Source organism: Scylla paramamosain, chromosome 8, assembly GCF_035594125.1.
Source record: "Scylla paramamosain isolate STU-SP2022 chromosome 8, ASM3559412v1, whole genome shotgun sequence".
In the NCBI taxonomy this organism is placed as follows: Eukaryota; Metazoa; Arthropoda; class Malacostraca; order Decapoda; family Portunidae; genus Scylla; species Scylla paramamosain.
Genome location: NC_087158.1, coordinates 22,387,040 through 22,413,498, shown reverse-complemented (window position 1 = coordinate 22,413,498; position 26,459 = coordinate 22,387,040). Strand labels below are relative to the sequence as shown.

Genomic DNA, 26,459 nt, shown 5'->3' with positions numbered 1-26,459 from the left:
TTTCATATTAAAATTCAATTTATTTTCAAAATAATAGAATGTACATAAATAACTAACCCTGAAACAAAAATTATGGATTTGCATAGGAACATCTTTGATATCAAATATTATTTATAGATATAAATGACAATTTCACAAGACAGAACACGTATTTTCAATAAAGATGAATTGAAGGCAAGGGTGATTATGCTTTAGAATGACATGAGAGTAACCAGTTTTCTACTTCACTTTGTACCATTCATATGAATAACTTTTAACTTATAGGAAATGACATGAATATCTGGAATCCACATATATGGTCTAAGAAAATTCTCCTTTATAAAAATATCAACCATAACATCTATGGACAGCTTATATATGAAAGACCATATGTCACCAATGATAAAGCAATAAAATGTTTGTGCATTTAGACACTATATATATATTATGAATAGTTGCTAACAGTTTGAGTGAGGTAATGATGTGAATGCCATCTACAAATCTTAGTCTCCCTCCATCAGGAAGAATGTGCATCAACTATGTAACAAAGAATAAAAATTCCTCAACCTGACTGTCTTTTCACTATGGTTAGAGAAGGCAGCTAGAAAGAAGGCAAGCTACTGCTACTGTATGTGGGACTGGAGGTGAACTGTGAGCTGTGACTTGCGGGGGAAACATGCTTGGCAGTAGGGACAGGTGTGAGCATGAGTCTGCAGGTGGCGTGTGAGGGCCCACTGCCGACTGCATCTGTAGTCACATGTGGGACAGGCAAACTCCTTGCTCGAACTGCCATCGGAGTGTGTGCGGAGGTGGTTCTTGAGGTTGACTCTTCGTGATGTACGGAATGTACACTGGGAGCAGGCAAAGGGTTTTTCTCCAGTGTGTGTCTGCATGTGTCTGTGTATGTCGCTGTTCTTGGCAGTCCGGTAGGGGCAATGTGGGCAGGAAAATGGCTTCTCTCCAGTGTGAGTGCGGATATGCTCCTTCATGTGGTCTTTCCGAGGAGTTATATATGAGCAGCAAGGACACTGGTGTACCTCCCGTACATTTCGCTCGCCAGTCCCTGCTCCTCCCTCTCGCTGGGTGTCACCCTCCACGCCTGCCTGTTGAAGATGCTCACATTATTTCCAGGATATCTCCCAGATCCTACACCATTCATGCCTTAGTAGCAAAGCAGCACAGATGTTCAAAAACCACACAACCCTCATGTTGCCACTATATTAAGGGATTAGGAAAAACAAGCAGGAATTAGAAAAAAATCCAAATTTTTACATCAGACATGTAAATAATAAACAAAGATCTTGACCACATTTAAATTTTTACATTATGAGACTACAGCACAGACGGAAGCTCACCTAATGTTTTCACCTGATGTTTTAGAGATACACCAACAGAACAGTTCTCAGAAATATTCCCTGATTTGTTTGTCTGATACTAGCTTTAATTAAAGAAAACTAATACTAATAACACCTCACTGTATATCTTCAGGATGCAAAGAACACATTCCTGCCGCATAACAGAGTAGTGGCTCTGAGAAACCTATTCCTTTATGAATAAAACAGCATTATACACTTTTAGGAATAAAGATAAGTGCCGTAAAATGCATTGACTCATACATAACAGTGTCTAAAATTGCATTCCAACTCACCATGTATCATTTGTCTCCTTAGAAGATACAGAGGTGGTGCCATTAGCATACATAACAAACTTTATTCACTTTAACAGTAAAGTTAAAAACTATATAATGCAGTGAAAATATGATGACTGAGGCATTGTCAGTTCCTCGTCACGTAACTCAAGAATTATTCAAATCAGAAAGGCAGAAGACACAGTGTTGCAATACGAGTTATAAGGCTTGTGGAGCTTAAAGCTCACAGTCTAACATGAGGCTAAGGCTGAAAGCTTTCATACATCACACACCCCATTCTCTTGCTCAAGAAGGACAATAGGTGTTTATTGCTCATTCATCTGTGAAATACCTTAGTATTGTGAGCATATAGCAAACATTAATCTGTCAATTGACAGCTGCACAAAATGCCAATGAGCTGCAGCACTGTGTGTGTGTGTGTGTGTGTGTGTGTGTGTGTGTGTGTGTGTGTGTGTGTGTGTGTGTGTGTGTGTGTGTGTGTGTGTGTGTGTGTGTGTGTGTGTGTGGGTGTGTGCTCAGAAACATGCATGTGTGGATATCCTGAGATCTTCAGCAGTTAACTGTAAGTGTCACTGGGTCAGTCAGTTGTATTGATTGATTTGTGGAAACTGCCAAGCCCACACTCTGAGATCATATCCTTCTTGGCCACTACAGTGATGACTGAGCTCATGTCTGTCATTAAAATGGTCTTGGAAATTGCATTCTACACAAGAAGATTACATTCTTTTGAGAAATTAATGTAATTACAACAGACAATACATTTTATTCAACATTACTTGTATATACTAATTTGCAACCTCTTCAAACAATAGTACAATTAACAATGTCAATCAACATAGTATGTATGTGCATATTATAATAGATTTTCTTACTATCAAGCATGGGCAATATCACATCTTCATTACACATGGAAGAAGATGAGGAGAGAGAGAGAGAGAGAGAGAGAGAGAGAGAGAGAGAGAGAGAGAGAGAGAGAGAGAGAGAGAGAGAGAGAGAGAGAGAGAGAGAGAGAGAGGGAGAGAGAGAGAGAGAGAGAGAGAGAGAGAGAGAGAGAGAGAGAGAGAGAGAGAGAGAGAGAGAGAGAGAGAGAGAGAGAGAGAGAGAGAGAGAGAGAGAGAGAGAGAGAGAGAGAGAGAGAGAGAGAGAGAGAGAGAGAGAGAGAGAGAGAGAGAGAGAGAGAGGTTATAGATCAATTACAAGGGTAATATTGATCTCAGCATTAACACTTGTTCTATGTGGATAGAATACGTAACATTCACTGACATTTCATAATGAAGAGAATCAATGCATTCTCAATATTCATCTGTTATGTGTAATGAACAATATCATTACATTCGCTAAAGTTTGTCAAATGGTGTATTTCACGAAACTATCAATGAAAATAACAAATCAGGTGATGCAGTACATGAGTATGCTTGAATGTATCTCATGTCATATTACTGTATTCAATGAAATCCCTGAAGGGCGCCAGACAGAAAAGTATAGACATGTGGCAAAGGTTGACTTGGTTACTGTCATAGTTATGCCATTGTCCAATACACATGTAAAGTTTCCACATAACTAATATTCAAAACGCAGCAAAGATCTGCAACATTAATGATTACTCCTGTTCCTTCCAATGCCTCTCACATGTGTCTGTAAGTGTCTCAATAGGTTGACTTTTTGAGCTGAACGGAAAGAACACTGTTGGCAGGTGAATGGTTTCTCTCCTGTATGAGTTCTGATGTGAATCTTTAAATTCACCTTCTTGCTGCATCGATAAGGACAGTGAGGGCACTGGAAAGGCTTTTCTCCTGTGTGTGTTCGCATGTGAACAGTCAGACTGTGTTTTCTGGCTGTCGAATACGAGCAATAAGTGCACTTGTGCCTTCTGTTGGTGGTGAAGCTCCTGTGGGACACCACTCTCCTGCCCCCAGACTGCTGTCCATGCTGTTGGGGACAAGCAGTGTCTCATCAGGGCTGAGGAATGATGTACACTGAACACCAAACATGCACAGTTGCAACTTGCAAGACTGTCTGACGTAGTCGACAAAAAGCCATTTATGCCGTGTGCTTGTGGTTGCCAATTTTAGTTGCACCATTGTCTCAGGTTGCACTTCTGGGAAAGATCCAATGAACTGATATTCTTGAGTCATGAATATCAATATATAGGACAGTTTTACAACTGCATGCTAACACAACCATAATAAGCCACAGCTCAAAATTACGATAGCGCTGTAAATACACAAAAATTATACAAAATAAGTAGTGAAAACAGTGTATGGTTGTGTAGAGAGAAGATCCAAAGGAAGTAGAAAAGAAATAGTGGTGATTAGTTCAAGTAATAAAAAAAAAAATACAGGAAGACATACGAGATCAGAGATGGGAGTTAACAAAGATACCAATGAGCTGCACTGGTTGGACTTCCCTCCATTCTCAGAAAACCTCACTACAACAGTATAGTCATGTGGCAACATTTCAGTGATGAGGGATCCTTGGGCTGTGTATCTAGACTCACAAAGGGTCAGCTACTTTTTCAGTCACTCATGAAACCTTGCCTGTGCCACCAAGAGCAGGACACCTAAGCCTCTAAAAGTATAAGGAGTTGCCTGTCTAAGACCAAAAAAAGAAGAGTTGAAATTTAATAACTACTAACACTACAGGCCAAAAAACAAAACAAAAAATGAATGTTAGAAATATAAAAATAAATAAGTTCCCTTCCAGGAAACAGCTTTGTGCTTTGTTATGCAGCTAAGGTCATAAAGCCCTGTTATAGTTAAATGCATAACTTCCTCTTTTAATAGCTTGCAAGACAGCATTTTATGTAGTAATAAAACAATACATATTATTAGGTTGACAGTAAGCACTACTTTCCTTACTGCTTCTACTAGGATATCTTTTCTCTTCCTGAATGGCATTATGGACAAGATTCACATATTTGTTAGTGAATGATCTTGCCTCTTACAGAATTTACCACCTGTAACTAAAGCTGCTAAGCAATATCATAAGACTTGCATCTACACAGAATAACTGATGCCTGTTTGTGCTGCAACACAATGTCATAAGACTTCCATATTTACTTAGCCTTACAGATTATGTGATGCCTGTTCTGTATGACTTCCAAGGGATGACTGTAAACAAGATTCCTAATATATTCCTGTTCTGACATTCCTTATTGCATATTCAAATCCCATCATTCTCCTCTCACTTTTTTCTCTCACATACAAGTATCTCTACACTTTGTTCCTTTATTTCACTTGTAATTGAGCTTGCATCCACCTTATCTGCAATACTCATATACACTCTCTTAGCCATCTCACTTTCTGCCACTCTTTCCATGAAGCCAAACTGTATAGGATTATGGACTTAATCTTCCACAACAACTCCACGTTGCATTTGTTCAACTTGTACTTGCTTCCACAAAAGTTTCAAACAATACAACTGAGCAAAAGTTATGTACATCCATTGTTTATAAAAAGAACCAGCAATCTGAAATAAAGTCATCATTTACTGTTTCCCAGCTGCAAAGCTCAGACAAGACATAATTTAGTGAGCTTTTTCATTCTATGCATACTCTCACAATTACCAGCAAAATCTGTGTACATTTTTCAGATCTACCTAATTGCAATCTGTAAATGTTCAGGTTTATAAATTTATCCTGTTTATGTCTTGTAAGTAATTTTAAGTGTTTCAGCTTATTTTGTTTTTCATTATATGCCATCCCAATTATTTGAGAAAACACTGGTCATGTGAAAAAAAATTACCAGTAAAAAATGAAATGAATGACAATTTGTGCCATTTTCCTCCCTTTTTACAGGTGCACAGATTTGTTTCCTTGGCAACAGATATCACTGTCTCATTGCTGGACAACAACAAAAATAAGTGGAAAATAAAATCAGATACTTTGTATGCAATGATGTAAAAGCATCAGACATTAGACATCCCAACATAAACCTTTGTTGAATTATGTTAATAAGTCTGAATACATAAAGAAAACTATGGTTTAAGAAGAAATGCTGAATGATGGTCTAATGTTTATTAAGTAAACAAACATACTATCAAAGTGACTATTGCAATTCATACTTCACATTAAACAATTTTCTATTATCTTCTGGGCAGTGTTGAATTGAACATGACTGGTCCACATGGAGTTACATATGATTTGTTATGGGTTGCATGTGACTGCAACTTTGAATATATATGTCTTCATTTGTCCAGAGCAATTCAGAGGATGATGGACGTGCAAACCATTTAGCAGGGAAACATTTCTTGTACTTTAAAATGCATGTCTAGGACAGAATACTATATAAAATGTATTTGTTCATACACAGATACTCCTTAAAAGACTGGCACTACAAATGACATTTTTTGGCCAACCAATTCCACATTCTCAACAAATATCTTACATGACCTTTGTACATGTAGTGGCAGGTTGTTTTTCCATGTTATAAAGCTAGAAAGTGACTATCTTCCCTACACTTCTACCAGTGTCACTAACACTCAAACACACATCAGTCAAATATCTAACAATAAAATTGAATCCATTACAAAACTAAAAATGTATTACCATGGTACTGTTTCTCCATGGTGAGCAACACAAACAACATGAAACATTAATGACTGTCAAGGTGAACAATAAACATACCATTAACATTATTTTTGGAGAAAATGTCAGACTTTAATTCATAAAAATGACTACAACCTACAATAAAACACTTATCACTGGTAGCTGCAGGCAATCTCCACACAAGCCTCCACAAGTGCCTCCTGAAGGTCTCTTGAAGCAGGCAAGGTGAACAAACAAACTGGCCTTTTGCCAATGGAAAGCTAAGGATGGCTGTTGAGGTGCCTCACCAATGAATGGCGAGGGGCAATAAGGACAGGCAAATGGTCTCTTACCAGTGAGTGCTAATGCTCCAACAGCATTTTATTGTTTATTTTCTCTAAGTTTTTGGCAGTAACTGAGGAACAACACAAACACTGGAGCACCGTGACCAAGCTACCAGCCCTGAACACCTCTTCCCTTCCCCTGTACCAGCATTTGACCAATGCAGGGGACAGAAGTCTTATATAAGATTAAGAAACATACATACAACACAGCAACTGCACTCATACACACTACATAATTTATCAAACATAAAAAATCTTACTTTTATCTCTGATCTAATTTGTACAGGCTTTTCTCCCTTGTCACCATTACATCTCTTGCACAATGAAAACAGTGCATAAAACCTACTAAATACATTTAGCACAGAAACGTTGAGCATAATACTGTTGCACCACCAATACTCTAGTCTTACCTTAACATTCTACAACACTAAAATCTTGTCCTACACAAATAGTATCGAGATCAAATTGAGGAATAACGTTTACTCATTTCATCAAAACGTTTTTATGTTCATTAGGTTCTTTGGGGCACAATAGACAAACACATTAGAGGTAAATGCTTCCACAAATAGCAGTCAACCCAAGTTCTTGACAGTGCCTATAGGTGGGTGAATACAGTCTTCCTGAAGAACTATTGGTGTGTCTCCATGTGAGCAGTGAGGGCTTTTTGGTGTTTGAAGGTTTGGGGACAGTGGGAACACTGCAACACTCGTTCTTGGGCATGAGTGCGGATGTGGGCCTGGAAAACATTGCTGTCCGAGAACTGGACATTGCAGAACTTGCACAGCAGTGACTTATCTTCAGCATGTGTACACAGGTGGAGGATGAGAGCATCTTTCCTAGATGTGGAGAAGGGACAAAGGGTGCATCTGTGCAGAGATGATCTGTCCCGGGAATGAATCATAAGGTGTTTGCGGAGGGCATTGGTCTGAACAAACCGCGAAGGGCAATGGGGGCATCCATAAGGTCTTTCTCCTGTGTGCGTGCGGATGTGTATCTTTAGATGGTCTTTTCTGTAGGTGGAGTAAGAGCAGTAGGTGCAGTGGTGCAACTTGGCGCCTGTGTTGAGTCTTGCTCCTCTGCGGCCTGTGGATCCTTCTACAGCTTCTCCAACATGTCTCCCTCTGCTTTCTTTTGCCTGTAGAAGATTTTGGCGTTGATCATTCACCTTGTGGCAATGAAGCACACTATCAAAACTGCTAAATAGCACTTTGGTGCTTCTGGCCCTTTGGAAAATGTAGCTATATAAAAAGACTTCAACCTACTGACTTCATGAACCAATGGCCAAGATAAAGAATTCACATCAGTTTTTCTCTGTAGGTTATACAAGGCTAAAACATTATCTGAGACAAAGAGCAATGGAACACACCTTCTGAAGCTGCTTTAAATTCCCTTTTCATACAGTGATTTTCCAGATTTCTGGAAGAAGCTGTGTTAAAATTATGAACTCTGAAAACTGGCTAGAAGTAATAACAGTACAAATAATACTAAACTGATGTAGAATCTAATTCAAGATAAATATACTTTAATGAATAGATATAACACAATTATACAATTATATCACAAATGAAAACTTATTCCAATTCATATCAAACAAGTAAACCACTGATACACTAAGATAGGAGCAACTTTGGGCAAAAGACTTATGGGTCTGAAGCAAAGAAATCTATGGCTACAAACACAAGAAAGAATGAGGAGCAATGAAAACCACATTCAAGATGCTGCTGATCAAAGCAATTTTTTAGAAAAATTTAGACAAGTCATAATGCAACTACATATTACTAGTGAAATCTTGTTTCCAACCTCAATACAGAGACAGGCTACTGGGACAGGCAGGGAGCATGGACACAGATTGCCTGCTGCATGGCAAGAAAACACTGACACACCACAAGGCAAAGGAAGGTGCTTTCAGCACAACTAGGAACTTCACTCTAGGAGGAAGGCTTCCCATTCCCAACAAGGATAGTAAAACAATTATTCCCACTGTAAATATCAATATATTTTATTTTTATTTATCATATAAATTTGTAAATATAGCATCACAAAATGTGCACAGCACATAAATCTCTATCCATGAACGGCATCACTAGTATGCAGGGCTAACCACTCCTGCATGGAGACCAGAAGAAACACGAGGTGGTGGTAGTGAGAATATTATAATATTGCGGAGTTCACTACATGCCACCCACACATCTGTAAGGATGGGATACTGTGATGAGGCTACTGGGCTTATTGTGTGAAAAGGGGCATAGTGATGAGTATGTGCTGTTTTAAATGTTGCACAGGTAGTATCACTAAAGCAGTGATAATGCTTGCTATCGTGTTTGTGTGTGTGTGTGTGTGTGTGTGTGTGTGTGTGTGTGTGTGTGTGTGTGTGTGTGTGTGTGTGTGTGTGTTGCTTTCTGTAATGCTCATCACACAATGACAAAACCCTTTAACTTTCATAAATGTTGAGCAGCATGTGAGGTACAAGTTGTGACCTTTAACGGAGAACGAAGGTCATTCTGACATCCACCAAGTCTATCACAAGCTCCCATCTCTTCAGATGAAATGTGCTAAGTTGTAAATTATATGAAAAAATGGTATGCTTCTCATCACTGTTGGGCATGGTTCTGCTAATCTACTAACCACTAAACAGGGGAATTAAATTTTGAAAACATTAAGACCAGTAGCTAAATTTAGTTCTGAAAAGTATGCTAATCCTAGAATCACTTATGCTTGTTCCAGCCTGGTTTGGTCAGACACTAAATATTCTATTATCATGATCTGTGATGTAATCTTAGATGGAAAGTTCAGCCTATGGCAGCTTGTTCACATTTGAAAATGGACAGATTGGCACAGTTATCCTTCTTTTACTGTTAACCTTTGCCTGACTGCTTGCTGCTGGCATGCAGTTCATGCAGTTGCAGCCAAAGGAAATAAACTGTTTTGTGAATGTAAACCAATGCTTGATTTCATTTATTCAATTAGTTACAGTACTCATGTTCATCTTGATCATCACAAAATCTTGGCATGTTGCACCTTTTTGGAAAGCTCTGTGTCTACATTGCATCATCTTAAAATTTCATCTGTATTACTGTTTTACAGCCATCCACTCTCCACCTAAAAAACTGCAATTAGCACTTAGCATTAGCTTTCATTATATTTTTCATAGGTTAAGAGGATGAATGTTATTGAAGGTAAGTCATGTGTTGCAGTTAAACAGTCACTGAAGCTAACTTTTCTGTTAGCTGTGTCCACCACTACTTTTCAATTTTTATCTTATCCATAGTCAGGTAGAGTCATCCAGAAAATGTGTGTTTATACAAACAATATATGTATATATAATGTCTGGTCGTAACTGAACTAATATCTGAGCACTGCATCTAACAACTATACAGGATCAAAGATGATACACAGACTGATAGTTTTGATAATTGAGACCATGAGATAAAGCTTCTCTAAGCCTATAGAGCCAAAGACTCCTTATGAGTTGCCAAGTGGCTCTTCAAGTGGCTGTTCCGGGCAAAGTTTTGGGGACACGCAGGGCACGCATAAGGTTTCTCTCCAGTGTGGGTTCGAATGTGATTATTAAGGGTGCCCTTCTGAACAAACCGTGAGGAGCAATAGGGACAGCCAAAAGGTTTTTCCCCTGTGTGCGTACGTATGTGCATGGTCATGTGGTCTTTCCTGGGGGTGCAGTACGAGCAGAAGGAACAGTGGTGCAGCTTGGGGCCAGAGGCGAGCCTGGGCCTGATTCCTGCGCCTTCCCCAACACTGTCCTTCCCCGCCTGTGGGAGACGTTGGACTTGGGTCATTACTTGAATGCTGGTAATCTGAGGCAGTGTATATGCTTCAATATGAAGTGATAGGCAGCTGTGCACACATACATTTTTTAATAGAAGTAGTAGGTGGAGTAAATTCCACTTTGTGAAAATAAGTTGAAATAGAACATTTCCATTGAAAATGAATGTATGTGGCAGGCGTGGCATTTTTCAATATTTACAGAATTATGTTCAAACACATACATCTTATTTTTGTTAGAAGCTGTGTGGAAAGTGAGGTACATTTCATTATTACAAAACCACATTCATACAATGAAAACAGAATGTAATTTTTTTTTTTCAAAGATGCGAGTTTCAGAGGTAACCATTATAAAAGAATAAAAAAAATCAGTTTATAGCTGAAAAAATTTTCACTGACAAGAAACATACACTCAATTTCTGTTTGTACAAAACTGATAGCCTTTGATTTAAAGAGAAACAACAAAGACAGCCTTTTGCTATTACGAGATTCATCAAAGAGCAAAAATTTTAAAATGCAAAATCAGAATGAATATGAGAATCATTAACCTCAATTACAATGTGTGTGTGTGTGTGTGTGTGTGTGTGTGTGTGTGTGTGTGTGTGTGTGTGTGTGTGTGTGTAAAATAATATATATATATATATATATATATATATATATATATATATATATATATATATATATATATATATATATATATATATATATATATATATATATATATATATATATATATATATATATTACACACACACACACACACACACACACACACACACTATGTATTTTCATTAAGGATTTAAAGGTTTATAGACTTCATTATTTATCATTAAAACCACAATCAATGTACGAAATCAGGATGAAACTGATAACCGTCTCCATTCAAAATAATATTTTTCTTATATTGCTCAACATTCTTTAAATAGTACTAAAGACAGAAAGACAGGTTGTAAGAGTTGAAAAAGACTGAACCAAGAAAACCACAGCCCTGACTCCCCAAGCACATGTTTGACTGTTCACTGCCCCTGCCAGGCACTGCACAGGAAACCACATCACTACCATGAACCTGAAACTATTAGATTCAAGAATAACCTCTCTCAAGACTATGTCCAAACAACATTATAATTATTATGTTGAACATGTATCATTCCTTTATCTTGCATCTTGCTATTCTGCATGAATGAATTCACCTGATCTAACTATGCTATATATCTTGTCATATTTCACTGTACAAATGGCTAATTAAGAGATCATCATTTAGTGTATTCACAAATGAGTCAGTTCTTTACCCCACAGGATGCCTGGCAGTGGCATCATAATGATTGATAAAACACTCATGAAACAATAATGCAACAGTTGAGACAAAGGAAAAGCCATGCAAGGACTCTAGTAATTGACAGCACTAAGAGTAACACTGAGGCCCCAAGAGATTACAAAGAAAAAGTGTATGTGCAAATAATCAGTGTGTAAAGTCAAATCAAGATGGTTTTAGCCTCACTGCATCATGTCCCTACAAAAATTTCAAGTTCTAAAAATGAAAGACTATGAAGAAAATTATGTTCCAGCCTTTCTTCCTATCTACTACCTAGTAGGGCAACCCCTTAACATGTTTTTAATCTTCCATTATACATGCTTGTTAACAATGCTCAAACACAAGGTAATCTCTGCCTTTGGTCGCCAATTCTTCGTGTTATGCGGGCTTCTGATGTCTGGCAAAAATTGATTTTACTTTACAATAATAATAGAGTGAAAAAAATGTGTTACAGGAGTCTCAGTGAGTGTAATCTGTTTTCCTTCCCCTAACCACTGAGTCTACAAGGTCTTCATTTGTCCCAAAAGATCAATACAATCAATGAAAGCTCACTAACCATATTAGATTTTCAGCTAAAGCAGGTGTTCTTAAGCTGGGGTCCATGGACCCCATAGGGGTTCATTCTTGGTGTTCAGGGGGTCCATGAAGGTCAGATAAAAATTCAACATTTATATCACTGTGTTTTCGTATGAAGTTGTTATATTTCTGTTAATATACACCAAATATTATAAATTTTTGCTTACTAAAGAAAACCAATGAATCTGTAGGGTGTCAAGTCATCATTGTTGCCAGGTTTTGACTCCTAGAGTGGTTCCCCACTGAAAGAAATACTGTACAGTGTCAAGTCATCATTGTTGCCAGGTTTTGACTCCTAGAGTGGTTCCCCACTGAAAGTAATACAAGATAATGTATCCCACTACTTGTAAACATTGTTGCCAGCACAACCAGCATAATTTCCCAGGGTTATCATAAGCTAGGCTGTTTTATACCCAAGGGATAGACCAGTTTGTTCCCTCAGGTATAAAATGAGCCAGGCTAGAATATAACCCCCCCTAAGTCAGAATACACCCCCTCCTTCTTCCATGTAACAAGTATATCACTATACTGCCAGAAGATAATTGCTGATGTTAATGTGGATCATGCAGTGATCTCACAACTGCAGATACGTATTTCTTGTGCATCATACACTTGATTCTACAAAGACCTTTTTCTCTCTTCTTAGTAGGTAAACATGAATAGAGTAAAAATTCTGTGTGTGTAACAGTTTGTGCACTGTATTTTCCTGATTGTCTGAACCATGAATGACTGATATGGACGGGTGACAAAAATATATTACCATTAGGGGGTTCAGTGGGGAGCAAGTCCCTGCCAGAGGTCCAAAAATCCAGTGTACAGTCAGTGAATGCCAATCTTGCTGCTCAGGGAGCGTGTCTTCCTTGAGGCCTCCCAGCAAGTATAACAAATGAGATAGGGCAAATTGATTTATTGGCATCTCAAGTGAATCTCTCCTTGCTCACCTCCATAGTAACAATGACCAGTATTAGTTACCAGTGTCAGTATTCATTGTGTCTTTGGTGATGCATAATTGGCTTTTTCATGGGTTGAAGCACATTCTGTTCTGCTTTTGTGGTGCTTGTAATGATGAGTACAAGACAAACAAATCACGGTGATATCAATTATAGATTTTCACATGTCAGGCTTGAATGGTGTCATTGTAGCAAAACATGAATTAGAATACGTGAAACTTCCAGAACCTCATACAAAAATTTGTCAAGAGAGGCAGTGAAGAATTGTCTTTACACAGGCACAGTGGTGCCATCCAGGCTGCTTCCCTTCAGCTGCATTACTGTATGAGTCGGAATAATCCCTGCTGCTTCCCTTCAGCTGCTTTGCTGTACAAGTCAGGATAGAGTCCAACTGCTTTCATAGACAAGCTAGAAGCTGTGGGGTATGGATAAAGGGATGATACCACTGCGTTTGTGAAAAGACAATCCGTCACTGCCTTCCTTCACAAATTTTTGTATGGGGTTCTGCAAGTTTTGTGTTTTAAAATTCATATACTGTACTTGATGGCTTATAAGACATACCTTAAAAAAAAAAGAAAAAAAAAAAGTCTCAGAAAATAAGCCTGCATCTTATAAGGCTTAAAGGTTCAGCTTTGGGGCAGTGACTGGTGGCAAGTCTATGGCAACAGTGGTCCTTAAATCAAACCCCAAACATCTTCGCACATGTAAACAAAGTGATGATCCCTTCTACACCACAAAAACAACTTTTTTGTAAGGTTGTACTTACCAGTAATTCACATAAAATAACACCAGTCAGGTGACAATGCTTATATTGCATGTACCAAAACAAAACTGCAGTCGGTTACACACCAAACCTGGCGACATGCGCAAGATTCACTGCATTCCTTAGTATGATGTCATTATTCCTTGAGGTAAGACACCTTTATACAACTGAAATTGCACCTATCTTTTAACATTCTTACCTTGCATACATGTTCAACAAAACTTGAAGCTAATGAGAAACTATTGCTTTTTTTGAAAATTGCTTACTACCTAACAAAACAAAAGATTTTATAAGTGAAAAGAGCATCACAAGGTAAGGCGGCTCATGGTGATGGTCTGTACTGAATATTTCAAATAAAAATACGTTGTAGAGCACAAGGTAAATCTATTTTCACACATCCTTATGCTTTGAAAATGTACTAAAATATTACAACTAGAATTACATGTAGAATGATGATAAAAAAATATTATGTGCAAACTTTATTACCCCTCTGGGTTCTGACAATGTCACTGCCTATGCCATATTTGTTTACATCTCACAGCATGATTGGTCCAAGGACCAGTGTTGGTAGGTCCTAGCAGATATCAAGATTTTTAAATGTACAATATTGGGATCTAATAAGGACCCGAATAGTACATATGAGAGGACTTCAAATGTCAGATGAAACCCTTCACTTCATATTTAGAGCTTTAACCCACTTATTTATCTTTTTTTTTCAATGTCTATCCAAAATTAAGTGTGTCTTATAAGCTGTCAAATATTGTATTTTGCTATATCAACACCATTTAAGTCTGAGATGTGAAGATCTCTGATTGAATAATATCACCGTGAGTTGTCTGCCTTGTACTCATCTTTACAAACACTGCAGCATCAACAGAACATAATACATTTCACCCTGAGAACAGAGCTGATCACACGTCACCAAAACACAATAAGCACTGGCACTGGTAACCTATGCAATACTGGTCATTGTTGCTATGGGCATCAGTGAGGAGAGATGCACTTGAGATGCCAGTAAGTCAATTTGTCCCTGCCCAATTTTTATGCTTGCTGAAAAGCCTTAAGTAAAACATACTCTCCAAGTAGCCTGTGCTGCTATGACACAAGATTGGCATTCACTGACTGTATTCTAGAAACCAGAGGAGCACTAGAGCTATTCAGACTGCTGCACCTTGCATGTGCAAGGACGATCTGCATATAGCATCTGAGGAATTGAATGTTTATGTACATAATGCCATTATGCTAAATTTGGAGCACCATACAAACACTGTAGGGGAATTGATGTGAAGACAAGGTAATTTACTCATAACAGGCTGTCACCAGGGAGTGAAACCCTGTCCACTCATTAAGGCACTGGTGAATGCAAATTCACCATGTTACTAATCAGGACAAGATGACCACCAAGGCATGATGAATCTTTAGTTGGCTTTGATATGTCTTCTCTCTATATGAATAAGAAAATAAGTATGCACAGTCCTGATGCTAAGGTAATACTGAGGTTCTAAGTGTCTGTTACTGAATTATTATTAATCATTAGTCATATCTTAAAAATACAGTAAAACCTCCATAAACTGAAATATATGAGACAAGGTGGCCAATGGTTTACCTGAAAGTTCAGTTTATCTGACAATACACGTTTTTGGCTGGTTTCTATGTAAGTATGTAAACATATACGCTTATTGTTATTTATAGCATATTTGCTAGCACATTAGACGCACATTATAATCCCCAAAATAGATATATATTGCATATTTTGTTACTACACACTATACACAATGCACTAACTGGTCACTTAAGAGCTCACTTAACATAACACAACTACACAGTGTTCACTTAAGAGCTCACTTAACTGTACACAACACACTGGTCACATAAGAGCTAACATAACATATGCACTGTACTACTAGTGTAATTTTGCTTGTCACTCAGAGTTGCTATAAGGGCGTTTGAGTGATCTGTATTCAGTTTATTCAGGTTCAGTTTAGGGCGGTTTTACTGTATATAAAGAATTACAAGTACCAACTATACTTTTCCACTTGTGACATTTATGATAAAATAATTTACTTTAGGAATTTTTCAAAATAGATAATGTATAGTACCTTATTACATAATATACAACAAAACAACATGATAAGGAATCCAAAAATATTCTTCTTGTTCTGGAATTTATGAGTTACAATTTTATAAAGCAGTGTGCAAGAAACTGAAGAGGCTTGGAATGATTTTTAAGACCATCTCACTGAGCAACACAAGCCACTCCTACAACCACATGTAAACAATGCTCTATATGACTGACAGCAACCATCCCTCCAGTAGCAGACATCACAATACACATAAGAAACCCCACCATCAACACTCAAATACCCTCCCCTTACTTGCCCAAAACTGTATCCACAATAGCTTTCATCCCCCTTCTAAAAATATCAAAATCACTATTCACAATTATCTTCCTACACCTCCTTACACACACACACAAAAAAAAAAAAAAAAAATAAAAATAAAATAAAATAAAATAAAATAAAATAAAATAAAATAAAAGTAAATAAATAAATAAATAAATAAAAAAAAATATAGCAGCTTATCCGACACATTTTCAAAAACAACATTTTCACTTTTGCTTTACTTTTTGTTATACTTGCACATCATACTTGCATGCAAGGGACAGTAGTCAATGTGTGTCTACACTCTCTGTCCATACAGGCTCACAAGCCAAGAAAGGACTTTAAATTAGACTTTGTGCATGTGTGTGTGTGTGTGTGTGTGTGTGTGTGTGTGTGTGTGTGTGTGTGTGTGTGTGTGTGTGTGTGTGTGTGTGTGTGTGTGTGTGTGTGTGTGTGTGTGTGTGTGTGTGTGTGTGTGTGTGTGTGTGGGGTTGGGACTGTCTCAATTATACCAAAAAGTCTCAATTATATCAGTCTGGTACATAAATAAAATACATGAAAATGCAAGTAAATTTGTTCATTATTGCAAGAATTAATTAGAATTTTCATTATAAATATTAATATGTAATTTGAACAACTTATAATGGAGAGAGAGAGAGAGAGAGAGAGAGAGAGAGAGAGAGAGAGAGAGAGAGAGAGAGAGAGAGAGAGAGAGAGAGAGAGAGAGAGAGAGAGAGAGAGAGAGTCCTTTCAATTTCTTCATTAATGGGAACTGTGCATAAATAGCATATCTTATGCAGCAGAGAAGCAAATCCCAAAGCTCAAATTTTCCCATTTCTTTTGCACTGATGCAGAACATTGCACAGATATGGAAGATGTATTTGCACTTTCCATCTTTAGTAAACAGTAACCCACCAAATGTCACACACGGTACAAATGTAGAAAAATAAGAAACTAAATGCAGAATGCAACAAAAGAATTCTGTAGCTAATCTTTTTTTTGGCTACAGGTTAATGCCAAACATGTGACCAAGTATAAAAGAAAGAGATTTTCACATATTTTTGCTTTGCACAACTAATAACACTATGAAATGCTAAAAAAGCTTACCTTGAGAAGCAGAGAAGCATGCACATATACACAATGACTATCTATAATGTCATACACAGGCCAGGAGAGCAATGCTGAGTGAATAGATTCCATGAACATTTCAGTTGGGGAACTTAATATCTGACATTAATTCTTTTAAAGATTAAACCACAACAGTATATGTATGGACAAACTGGGGTAAATAACAAGGGCAAAACTTATGCTATGGGGCTGTGACTGTCTGGCACTATACTAGATAGTAAAAACTTTAAAATGTTCAAATATATATGGTTTAAAATGCCCTCTACCAAAACTGGGATGGGAAAATATAGCTATCTTGCAAATATGAATAATGATGAAATAACAACCTGCAATGATGCAAAATATCATACATTGTATTATGATCTATATACTGTATGTTTTAAAATAATGTGAGGAGCTTGGCTTTTCCATTCCTTTCGTGACTAAATTATTTTTGCTTCAAGATGACCAATGACCAGTCTTATTTTAGTGAAATGACAATGAAAGCTAGCCAAAATTCATTTGGGCCTTGGTGACTTTGGCCTGATCAGCAAAGGTGTTGGGCTCACATTTTTTAGTTCTCTTGATGGAGGTTAAATCCCCAGAGTCTTTCATGGACAATTAATCCTGCACTCAGATCAATTTCTCAAGGGGTTCCATGATGCTCCAAGGAAGAGCACCACACTTATGAATGAGAGAAATCTTACTCTATCATATCCATTCACATCAGCAATGGTCTTCAGGCCACATCACTAATTGGTCTCACAATTGGAATGCACTGAAACACTATTACAAAAATAATAATGAAAATATAATAAACATAAAATGAATATCCTCACTCATCAGTAACTGTTCCCCACACAGGCTATGATAGCAGGAAGTTGTGACAGATGAGCTTTATGGTGTTTTTGTGCTATGCAGATAGCGACAAAACAGAATTGGTGCCTGACTGGATAAATCCAGACAAGTTTTCTATGAAAGCTGATCATAGCATGTTAGCTTGGATATGTGTATATTCATAACATTCCTTTTGTTATTAGTTGCCATGGTACCTCGGAATGCACTCTGCACAACTCTAACTCACACTGATATGGTTAGCGTGACAATGGCAGTAGAAGGAACATACTGATTCAGATTGTAAAGTAAATTACTAGATTTTTGCCTGGCTACATTTGATAGAAATGCTAATCAGCAGCTTGTAACTGTAAGAATCAATGCACTACTATACCAATTCTAGTAAGGCATTTATAGTACTACTTCCAAATGAAGGTTGAAATAGTAGTTCCAGTGCATTTCTATTCCCACAACACATCAAAGAGCTGCATGGCCTGAATGCAGAGCACTCAAGGGCTGTGCCATCACCACATACAGGCTGAGAGACACATTCAACATGCCTCAAAAAGTCCTTCTTTCTTTCAACATACCTCCAGGCCACACAACAGTCTTTGGGAAAACAAACACAAATATGGAGTTGCCTTAACAATGGACAATAAAATCTGATATAAAACTGTTTACTGTCTACTGATATCTAAAACTACTGTATCTAATCTCTGACACCATAATTTTCAATATAGCAATTCTGTAGAACGTTCCATATTTGTTAATGTTCTCCTAAGACTGTCTTGAATGCTTCCAGTCACCACAGAACAAGCATCATCAACACAGTAAAACACACTACTACAATTTGGAGAAGACAAAACCACCACTGTGTTCTGAACTTACATGTTGTGTGCCACTACATTTTTTCACTCTACAATATACATTATACAAAAGACAAAGCACAAAAATCAGTGAACAAAACCTAACAGTGGCTTTGCCTTCCCCACAAAGCCTCAGGAACACTCACCACTGGGTTCTGAGGCGGGCTGCCCTCACCGCCATAGCTATCTGAGGTAGCTATTCCTCCACTAAACTCACTGCCTCCAAGCCACTGCAAATATGACATATCATTCAAGTTAACACTAACAAAGTTGTCATCAGATACTGTACAAATACAGAACTATGCAATTCATATCAAATAGAAGAATCATTAAATTAAATGCTTAAAAAATGCATCAATACACACATAGTATGGTATGAGTTGATGCAGTGGCAATTGCATCCGGACTTCCTACACAAAATTAAACTGTACTCTAGAATTAAGAAATTCAAGTATTCATGTAGAGGATATAAAGATGACAATGGAAATTAAAGAAAAATATCAACAACCAAAATACAAATAATCATAAAAAGAAATATAATTCAAATACTATATGATTGAAAACTAGACCAAATATATCAATTACAATGCTTAGCTAACCTCGTGCATGCCTGAGGGTCCTGCCAGAGCCTCTACCACCACCTCCGGAAGAGCCTGAGGGGGCAGCTGGGTCTGGTGACTCTGGTCTTCATAGTCCTTGGCAGGCATCATGAGTCTACCTTTATCCTCCTGAGTACTACCCTCTGCTGGTGGATCTGCTGGCAGGCCCCCACAGTACTCCATGCCCCCACCTAGAGAGTTGGAGGAGGGCTGCTCGCTGGCATCCTCCCATGTCTCTTCCTTAATAACTATGGCCTCCTCCCCTCCATCCTGAAAGATCATTTCTGGTACTTAGCAACTTTCTGAGGCAAATTATCTCAAGCATAAAGCTACTCACTGTTTTGTCAACTGGACAACATCAAACATAATTCTTGTCTACATCATTTAAATGAGCAAGGTGATAACAAGCTTCTTGTAATGAGAATTTCACTTAAATGAAACTAGTTCTATGTAGACCAATGGATGGGAGTATCAGCCAGTTACAGAATTACTATGTTTACCCATCCTTGGCAATTTAACATATGCAAACTATTCATTAGTGTCACACTAAAAACTTACACATATTTCCTTTTCCTAGGTAAGATATTAACTTCCTTATTATCTGCTATAAACATACCTTACTTGAAAAAAAAGCTGATTAAAAGGGTGATGGTAATTGATGTGATGAGGATAATGATGATTCATTTGCAATACCATACACTGATAATAAAGGACAGTGTCTGGGGTTTAGGGCAGTTGGTGTGATGTGCAATGAACACAGTGGTCTGCACTTGTAAAGATGACTAAAAACTCAAAACTAATCATTAGGTGATTAGTCTGTATTAACATCAATCACAAAAAACAATGCCCGAATCTGAAAGACTGTGATCAGTTTTTTAACTACTGTTCCATAGGTATTAAGGAATGAGGAAAAAATGCATCACTTGAATTGTCAGAGTATCTTCCTATGACAGGAAGAAGTTCATCTCCAATGTACACAACCACATAATCTGTTTTCCTCTTAAATATATGCTATAGCTTCTACAATGGTATGCTACAATAAGATACCTATTTCTTATAATGTTAAGTATGTTAGTTTGATTTTAGAACTCCAGGCAAATTGAAGTGTTAATAAAGGAATGCTGCCCATTGAATACCTTGTACTGGCTTCTGGAGGAGTCCTGAGTGTGTGTTTGGTATCTGTCACTGCTCTGGCTGCTCTCTATGTGCTTTGCCTTCTCGGAGTGGCCCTTCTTGTCATGCTCCTCCATGTCTCCATCACAGGGGTCAGAACTCGCCTCCTCTAGTCTATGGGTGGCCTCCTCTACTGCAGGTTCTTGACTGTGGTAATCAGCTTTATAGCATTCCTGGGACACTGGATTGTAGTGGGTGTTGGGAGATTCTGACCTGGTTTGTAAGGACTCCTCACTATCCCCCCTTCTCCTTCTCTTTGGATGCGGGCTGCTCCGGTCGTCACTTGCATCACATGCCTGAGACTTGGAGGATGCTTTCTCAGCACTGCTGGAGAGGCCAATACTCGCTTTACTCCTCTTCTCCACTGGTATTTCATCTGGCACAGCAAGCCCCTTGATTTGGAGGAGTTCAGCCACCTTGATCAGCCTGGAGAGGTCTCGCTGCGCCACGCTCACAATGCCTGCATACATGTAACTCAGCAGCGCCTCCAGCTCATCGCGCCTCACGTCCTGCAGCAGCACAACTGGATGCTTGCCTGCTGTGTGCTCAAACATTTCCTCAAAGTACTGACTGCAGGTTGACAGCACCAGTTTGTGCACTGGGTAGAATTTGCCTTCACATGCAACAGTGGCATCTGTGTACCTCTCCTGCAAAATAAAGTCATAATAATATTAATATCTTACAGAATGTGACTGATCATACAAAAGCAACTTCTCTTAAACAACAATGAGATTAATTGTAATGTACCTTAATTTTGGAAATAGGAAGTTGAAAAATAAATACACACATTTACCATTTGATAAAACAGCTGCCTACCTACCAAACCCAATACACATCATTCACAATTAAGCTCCAAATGCTGGAATTACTGCCTTACTAACCTTTAGCCTTAAAGCTGAGAGCATGTGACAGAATGTGGTGCTGTGGTTGTTCCATGACAGCGACAACATTCCATCCCCCATCATGGAAATTTTAATTTAAACCTGGAAAACATGAACAAGTATTAGAAAAAAACACACCCAACATAAGATAATGTGTGAAACCGTATGACACTGCACGTTCACAAGGATGACATTAATGTGAGTGAACTAACTAAACTGATGAGCTTCCATTACAGATCACATGAAGAGGCACACTAGAATCACAACGTAACCACAGACAGACAGCCACTCAACAGTGTTCCAGACAAACGTAGGCGGCACAAGATCATGCTGCATCAGTTGATCGTGTCAAAACGTTACTGGTCACCCAATATATGGAGAACTTTGAATTAAAATAAATATAATTACTTGTAAGCCATTAGAGACAAGAATACCAGCACCCATTACAAGGAACACTAGTCAAACCATACCCAAAGAACCAAGAAGGAAACACTCACCTAAGTAACATAATCAAGCAACACACGTATACACATACCCACTAGAATAATTCATAACTCCTTCTCCATTCCTTTCCTACAGCCTTAAACATGCCAGCAAGTCCAAACAAGCCCCAACATACCACCACTGCCACAAAACAGACCACACCACCCCTCACACAGGAGACTTCAGCTACTGTCATGCACTCACAAAAAATGATAAATAACACAGCGCCTCCTCACACTCCCTCCTCTCCCCCGTCATGCACCCCGCAGCACCTCCCCCGGGTGGTGGTGAGGTAGGCAGTAGGTCTACTAGCTCCCCTGGCTCATGGTAAAGGCCTCACGTACCTTAATCTAGTACTAATGGCGTGAAGTATGAAGTAGCACAGCACCGCGGCGCCATGGACGATTTCTTTGTTTGGTTCCAATAAAGAGCGACGCGCGAGCCCTCACCTGTCACAGAAAGTCTTAAGAAAAATGCAAGACACGCTACTTCAGGGATATCTACGTTAGTTTTGATGTTATTTTGTATGTTTTAGGAATATATTTGTGGTTTGTGGTCGTATGTTTTATAGTGTGATAGTGTTTGATGTATTGTAGCGCAAATGTGATGCGAGTCTTCATGACCATTTTCTTATTCGATAATGGTAGGTCATGAAACCGTCCTAAGAAGCGAAACTGTATTGTTTCCATTGAATTTGGCCTCTCCAGATATCTCAGACTATTGGAGAAAACTGTCATAGGCCAGTAAGGTATAAAACAGAATACTTGTTAAGTTCTGTGGCTTCTCAGCCCTCATCTCAGCCTGGCCGCCCTTCCTCACTTCAGCCTGACAGCCAGCCGAGCCTCGGATGCCTCGGCGCCGCCGTGCACACTGTCTGTGGCTTCTTGTCAGCCCATCACTTTAATTCACAGGTTAATTAAACACACATTCGTCGCATCGTTGTATTTCCTCGCTTACATGATCAAAATAAAAAAGTTAAGTAAAAGTGAAGTAATAGTGTATAAAAAGCAAACACCGTGTACTCTCCTCCCTCCCCTGCATCCTTTATTCTTGCCAGCACAGACAACGTACAGTACAGCACAACCCGTGACAGGACGTCGATTAAAGGCTCGGCTGGCATTTAATATTTCCTACGAACATGGCTAGCGTCAAGTCATCTTACAATTCCTTTCCCTGGGGGAGGGTAAGGGAGGGCGTCCTAGGGGAGAGGTACAGTACGTAATAATTGAGCGGCCTAAAGGTTAAATTACAATGCTTCACCGTAAATTAGGATACAATGGAATACGTTTAATTTTCGAGGAAAGGAATGGAATGGCTTCCTCTCTCTCTCTCTCCGACCTCCACACAGACGCCCGCAGGTGCTTTGTTACTCCCTCCTGGGGACAGACAAGGTAACTACCTGATTCCCAGTGGGGGAGGATAGCATCGCATGAATACCACAATGAAGTGTGGTTGTAGTAGTAAGGCCTCGCGTGGCACCGTCTCCATAGCTCTTCCTTTGCTTTCTGTCATCTCGTCTGTGTGTGTGTATGTGTGTGTGTGTATAATTATATTTTACCGTCTTCCCACATCCAAGATCAAGGAAGCTCTGAATATTCTTATAAGTGGGTGGGGCTTGAAAGAGCCTTTCCAGGGAATAAGGTGGTCTGGGCACAGAAAGCACAAGGTAGCAAGCTAAGCAGTCTTGAAGGAACTTGAGGGCGGAGAGTGGGGGGAGTGGGAGGCAGATTCTGAAAGGATTTTTTTTTATTTACTCATTTTTTTCCTGATCTTTCCTTTGTTGCCACCAGTCAGAAAAAAATCAGTGGAGCGAGAGGCACTTTGCCGAAGGAAAATTACAAAAGATCACATCGAAATGCACTTGATCCCTCGGGGCTTTGCCAAGACCAACGCGAGAGACCCAAACTGACCACTGATTGTTGGAAAATAATAAATTAATAAAAATAAATACAAGACTAGACATACAATAACTATAAGACAGGCGCGGGTACCTGTTGGAACCTTGGCACATATCAACTATTAAGAGGAGAAGTAGGACGAGGAAAACAAAACGGGGGAGAAGGCATGGGAGGAAAGATTGGGTAAGAGAAGAAGCAGCAACAGACCTGTTGATCTTTTGTGATAAACTACACAAACTTCAAGTATGAGGCGCAAGATGGTAAAAGGAAAGGCTCCTCCCCACCTACTGTTCTCTCTAATAGTGGCTGGCAAGTAAGGAAGAAAAAAATAATAAATATATGAATGGGAACAGAATTAAAACTAGGGCTTGGAGCAGGAGGAGGAGGAGGAGGAGGAGGAGGAGGAATAATGGTTGAAAGAGGGAATGGAAATGAACGGCAAGTAGCGGGGAAGAGCGAGGAAAGGAAATGTAAGATAGGAGAGGAGGACGATGGAGGGACGCATTTCTTATCAGATTTGCATTAAAAAGAGAAATCTTGAGGAAAGCCACGAGCAAATCAGAGCCAGGCACACCTACCACCACCACTGTCACGTCTCCCGTGAGGAAACCACACATGTTCCTGACATAAACTTACAAGAAAGAGATGTATACAACACTTGAAAAAAGATGAAACGTTATCTGAGAGGCAATTTGGATTTAGAAAAGGAGAAACAGGCGTAACAAATCTCTTAAAGTTACTGTGACAGAGTGGCAGAAACAAAGCAAGGAAGAGATGGGTGGGTACGCGGTATATCTCAGTGATAGTGGTAGTGGTGATGGTATTGGTGATGTGTAGTCCATTCAATTCAAGTGACACTACCTTCATGAGGTGATATATGAAGGAACCAGAGTAAACCAATAATCAGATAAACAAAGAAAAGAACAGCGAGGATCGAAAAATGTTCAGCACATTTTATTTTGTATTTTCTTAAAAGTAGACAATTTAACAGGTAATACACATTTTTTCATATCTTCGTGCGAGAAAAATATAGCCATTTTTTTGGGGGGTATCATCTTAAAAGTAGACAATTCAAGAGGCAAAACACCAATTTTCTCGTATCTCAGTGCATGAAGAAAACATAACCTGGGTGCTGACGTCATGAACTCCCTCCACGACACCGTGAGCTGAGGTTCGAGACACCCCGGTTGGACCATAAACACTTCTGCGCTGCACCTTCACCAAACGCAAGACTCTAGTTGAAGTTATACGATGTTTTTATGGTTCTGGTGACATAATAGTAAGATTTCTACATTATTAACAGGAGAAATACTATTGAGAACTGGCTAATAATTTCTGTGGCCTTTAAAATAGTCGTGGTGAGAAAGCGAAGTGTGAAACTAACCTTATTAGTTTCACGGTGTAGTGATGGCGGGGCAGTCAAGGAATAAATTCACTTGGCCCTTGGTAATTTTGGCTAGACTGATACGTATCGGGTCATTGGGAGAAAGACAATTTTGCGTTCCTATACTGAAACACTGAGCTCATAAGGGCTATTTTCAAAGGCCACGGAGATGATTTCTAATGGATTGTCAAAGGTACTTTTGTCATTAACGATGCAGAAACCTTTTTAATCTATCCTTGGAATCATGGAAACACCTCTGAAGACCCTAATGATTTCAACTAGAGTAGGTTTGAGGTTCAAGTCGAGGTAAGATGCGGAAATGTTTGAGAGAATGTTTGAGAATGTGCCGCCAGTACTTTATCGCGGCGCAACTCGTGAAAGGGACGCGAACCAACACACGAACACAGCAACATCGCCTCCCAGACTCAGATAACAGTAATAATGAAACAAAAATACGAATATGTGAGAAATATAGATTAAGAGAAGTAGGATTATTTTAAGTACCACAAAAAGAATAAACCTTTTTTTTCAGTAGATGGCTATGCGAAACTGGGTATTGACCAAAAAATATATATATAAAAAAGAAGGAAGGAAAACACGATCTTAGGCTATATTTAATTCTGGAATGGACGTGCATGACTTTTTTGTTTAACCTTTATCACAGAACTGACGAGACCTTATTCTGGGAAAAGATATATAGGGGAAAAAAAGTTAAAAAGACGATAGACGAAAGGACAAAAAAAAAAAAAAAAAGATAGAGACGACAGGAGAAAGGAAGGAAAAAAAAGATGAGGGAAAGGAAAGAGTGAAGTGAGGAAAAACATGAAGTAAAAGAAGATCGAGAGAAAAAAAAAAGAGGATAACGAAAGGGGAAATGAGAAGAAAATTCGATTTAAGAGGAAGGAAGGAAAAGTGAAGGTAAAATATCAGGAAAAGGAATTTGCTGAGAGAGAGAGAGAGAGAGAGAGAGAGAGAG

The 26,459-nt window shown here is 38.7% G+C and overlaps 1 protein-coding gene across 1 annotated transcript; it reads right to left on the bottom strand.

Annotated features, from left to right (window-relative positions):
• Positions 1-22,685, bottom strand: LOC135102555 (zinc finger protein 768-like). Its single transcript, XM_064007837.1, has 8 exons — positions 22,546-22,685; positions 21,719-21,820; positions 20,801-21,484; positions 19,665-19,934; positions 19,212-19,295; positions 7,126-7,631; positions 3,451-3,679; positions 1-1,082 (listed from the first exon to the last, which is right to left on the bottom strand). Exons 2-8 carry the CDS (start codon positions 21,800-21,802, stop codon positions 603-605), a joined length of 2,337 nt encoding a protein of 778 aa, XP_063863907.1. The 5' UTR covers positions 21,803-21,820; positions 22,546-22,685; the 3' UTR covers positions 1-602.
• Positions 22,686-26,459: the final 3,774 nt, after the last annotated feature.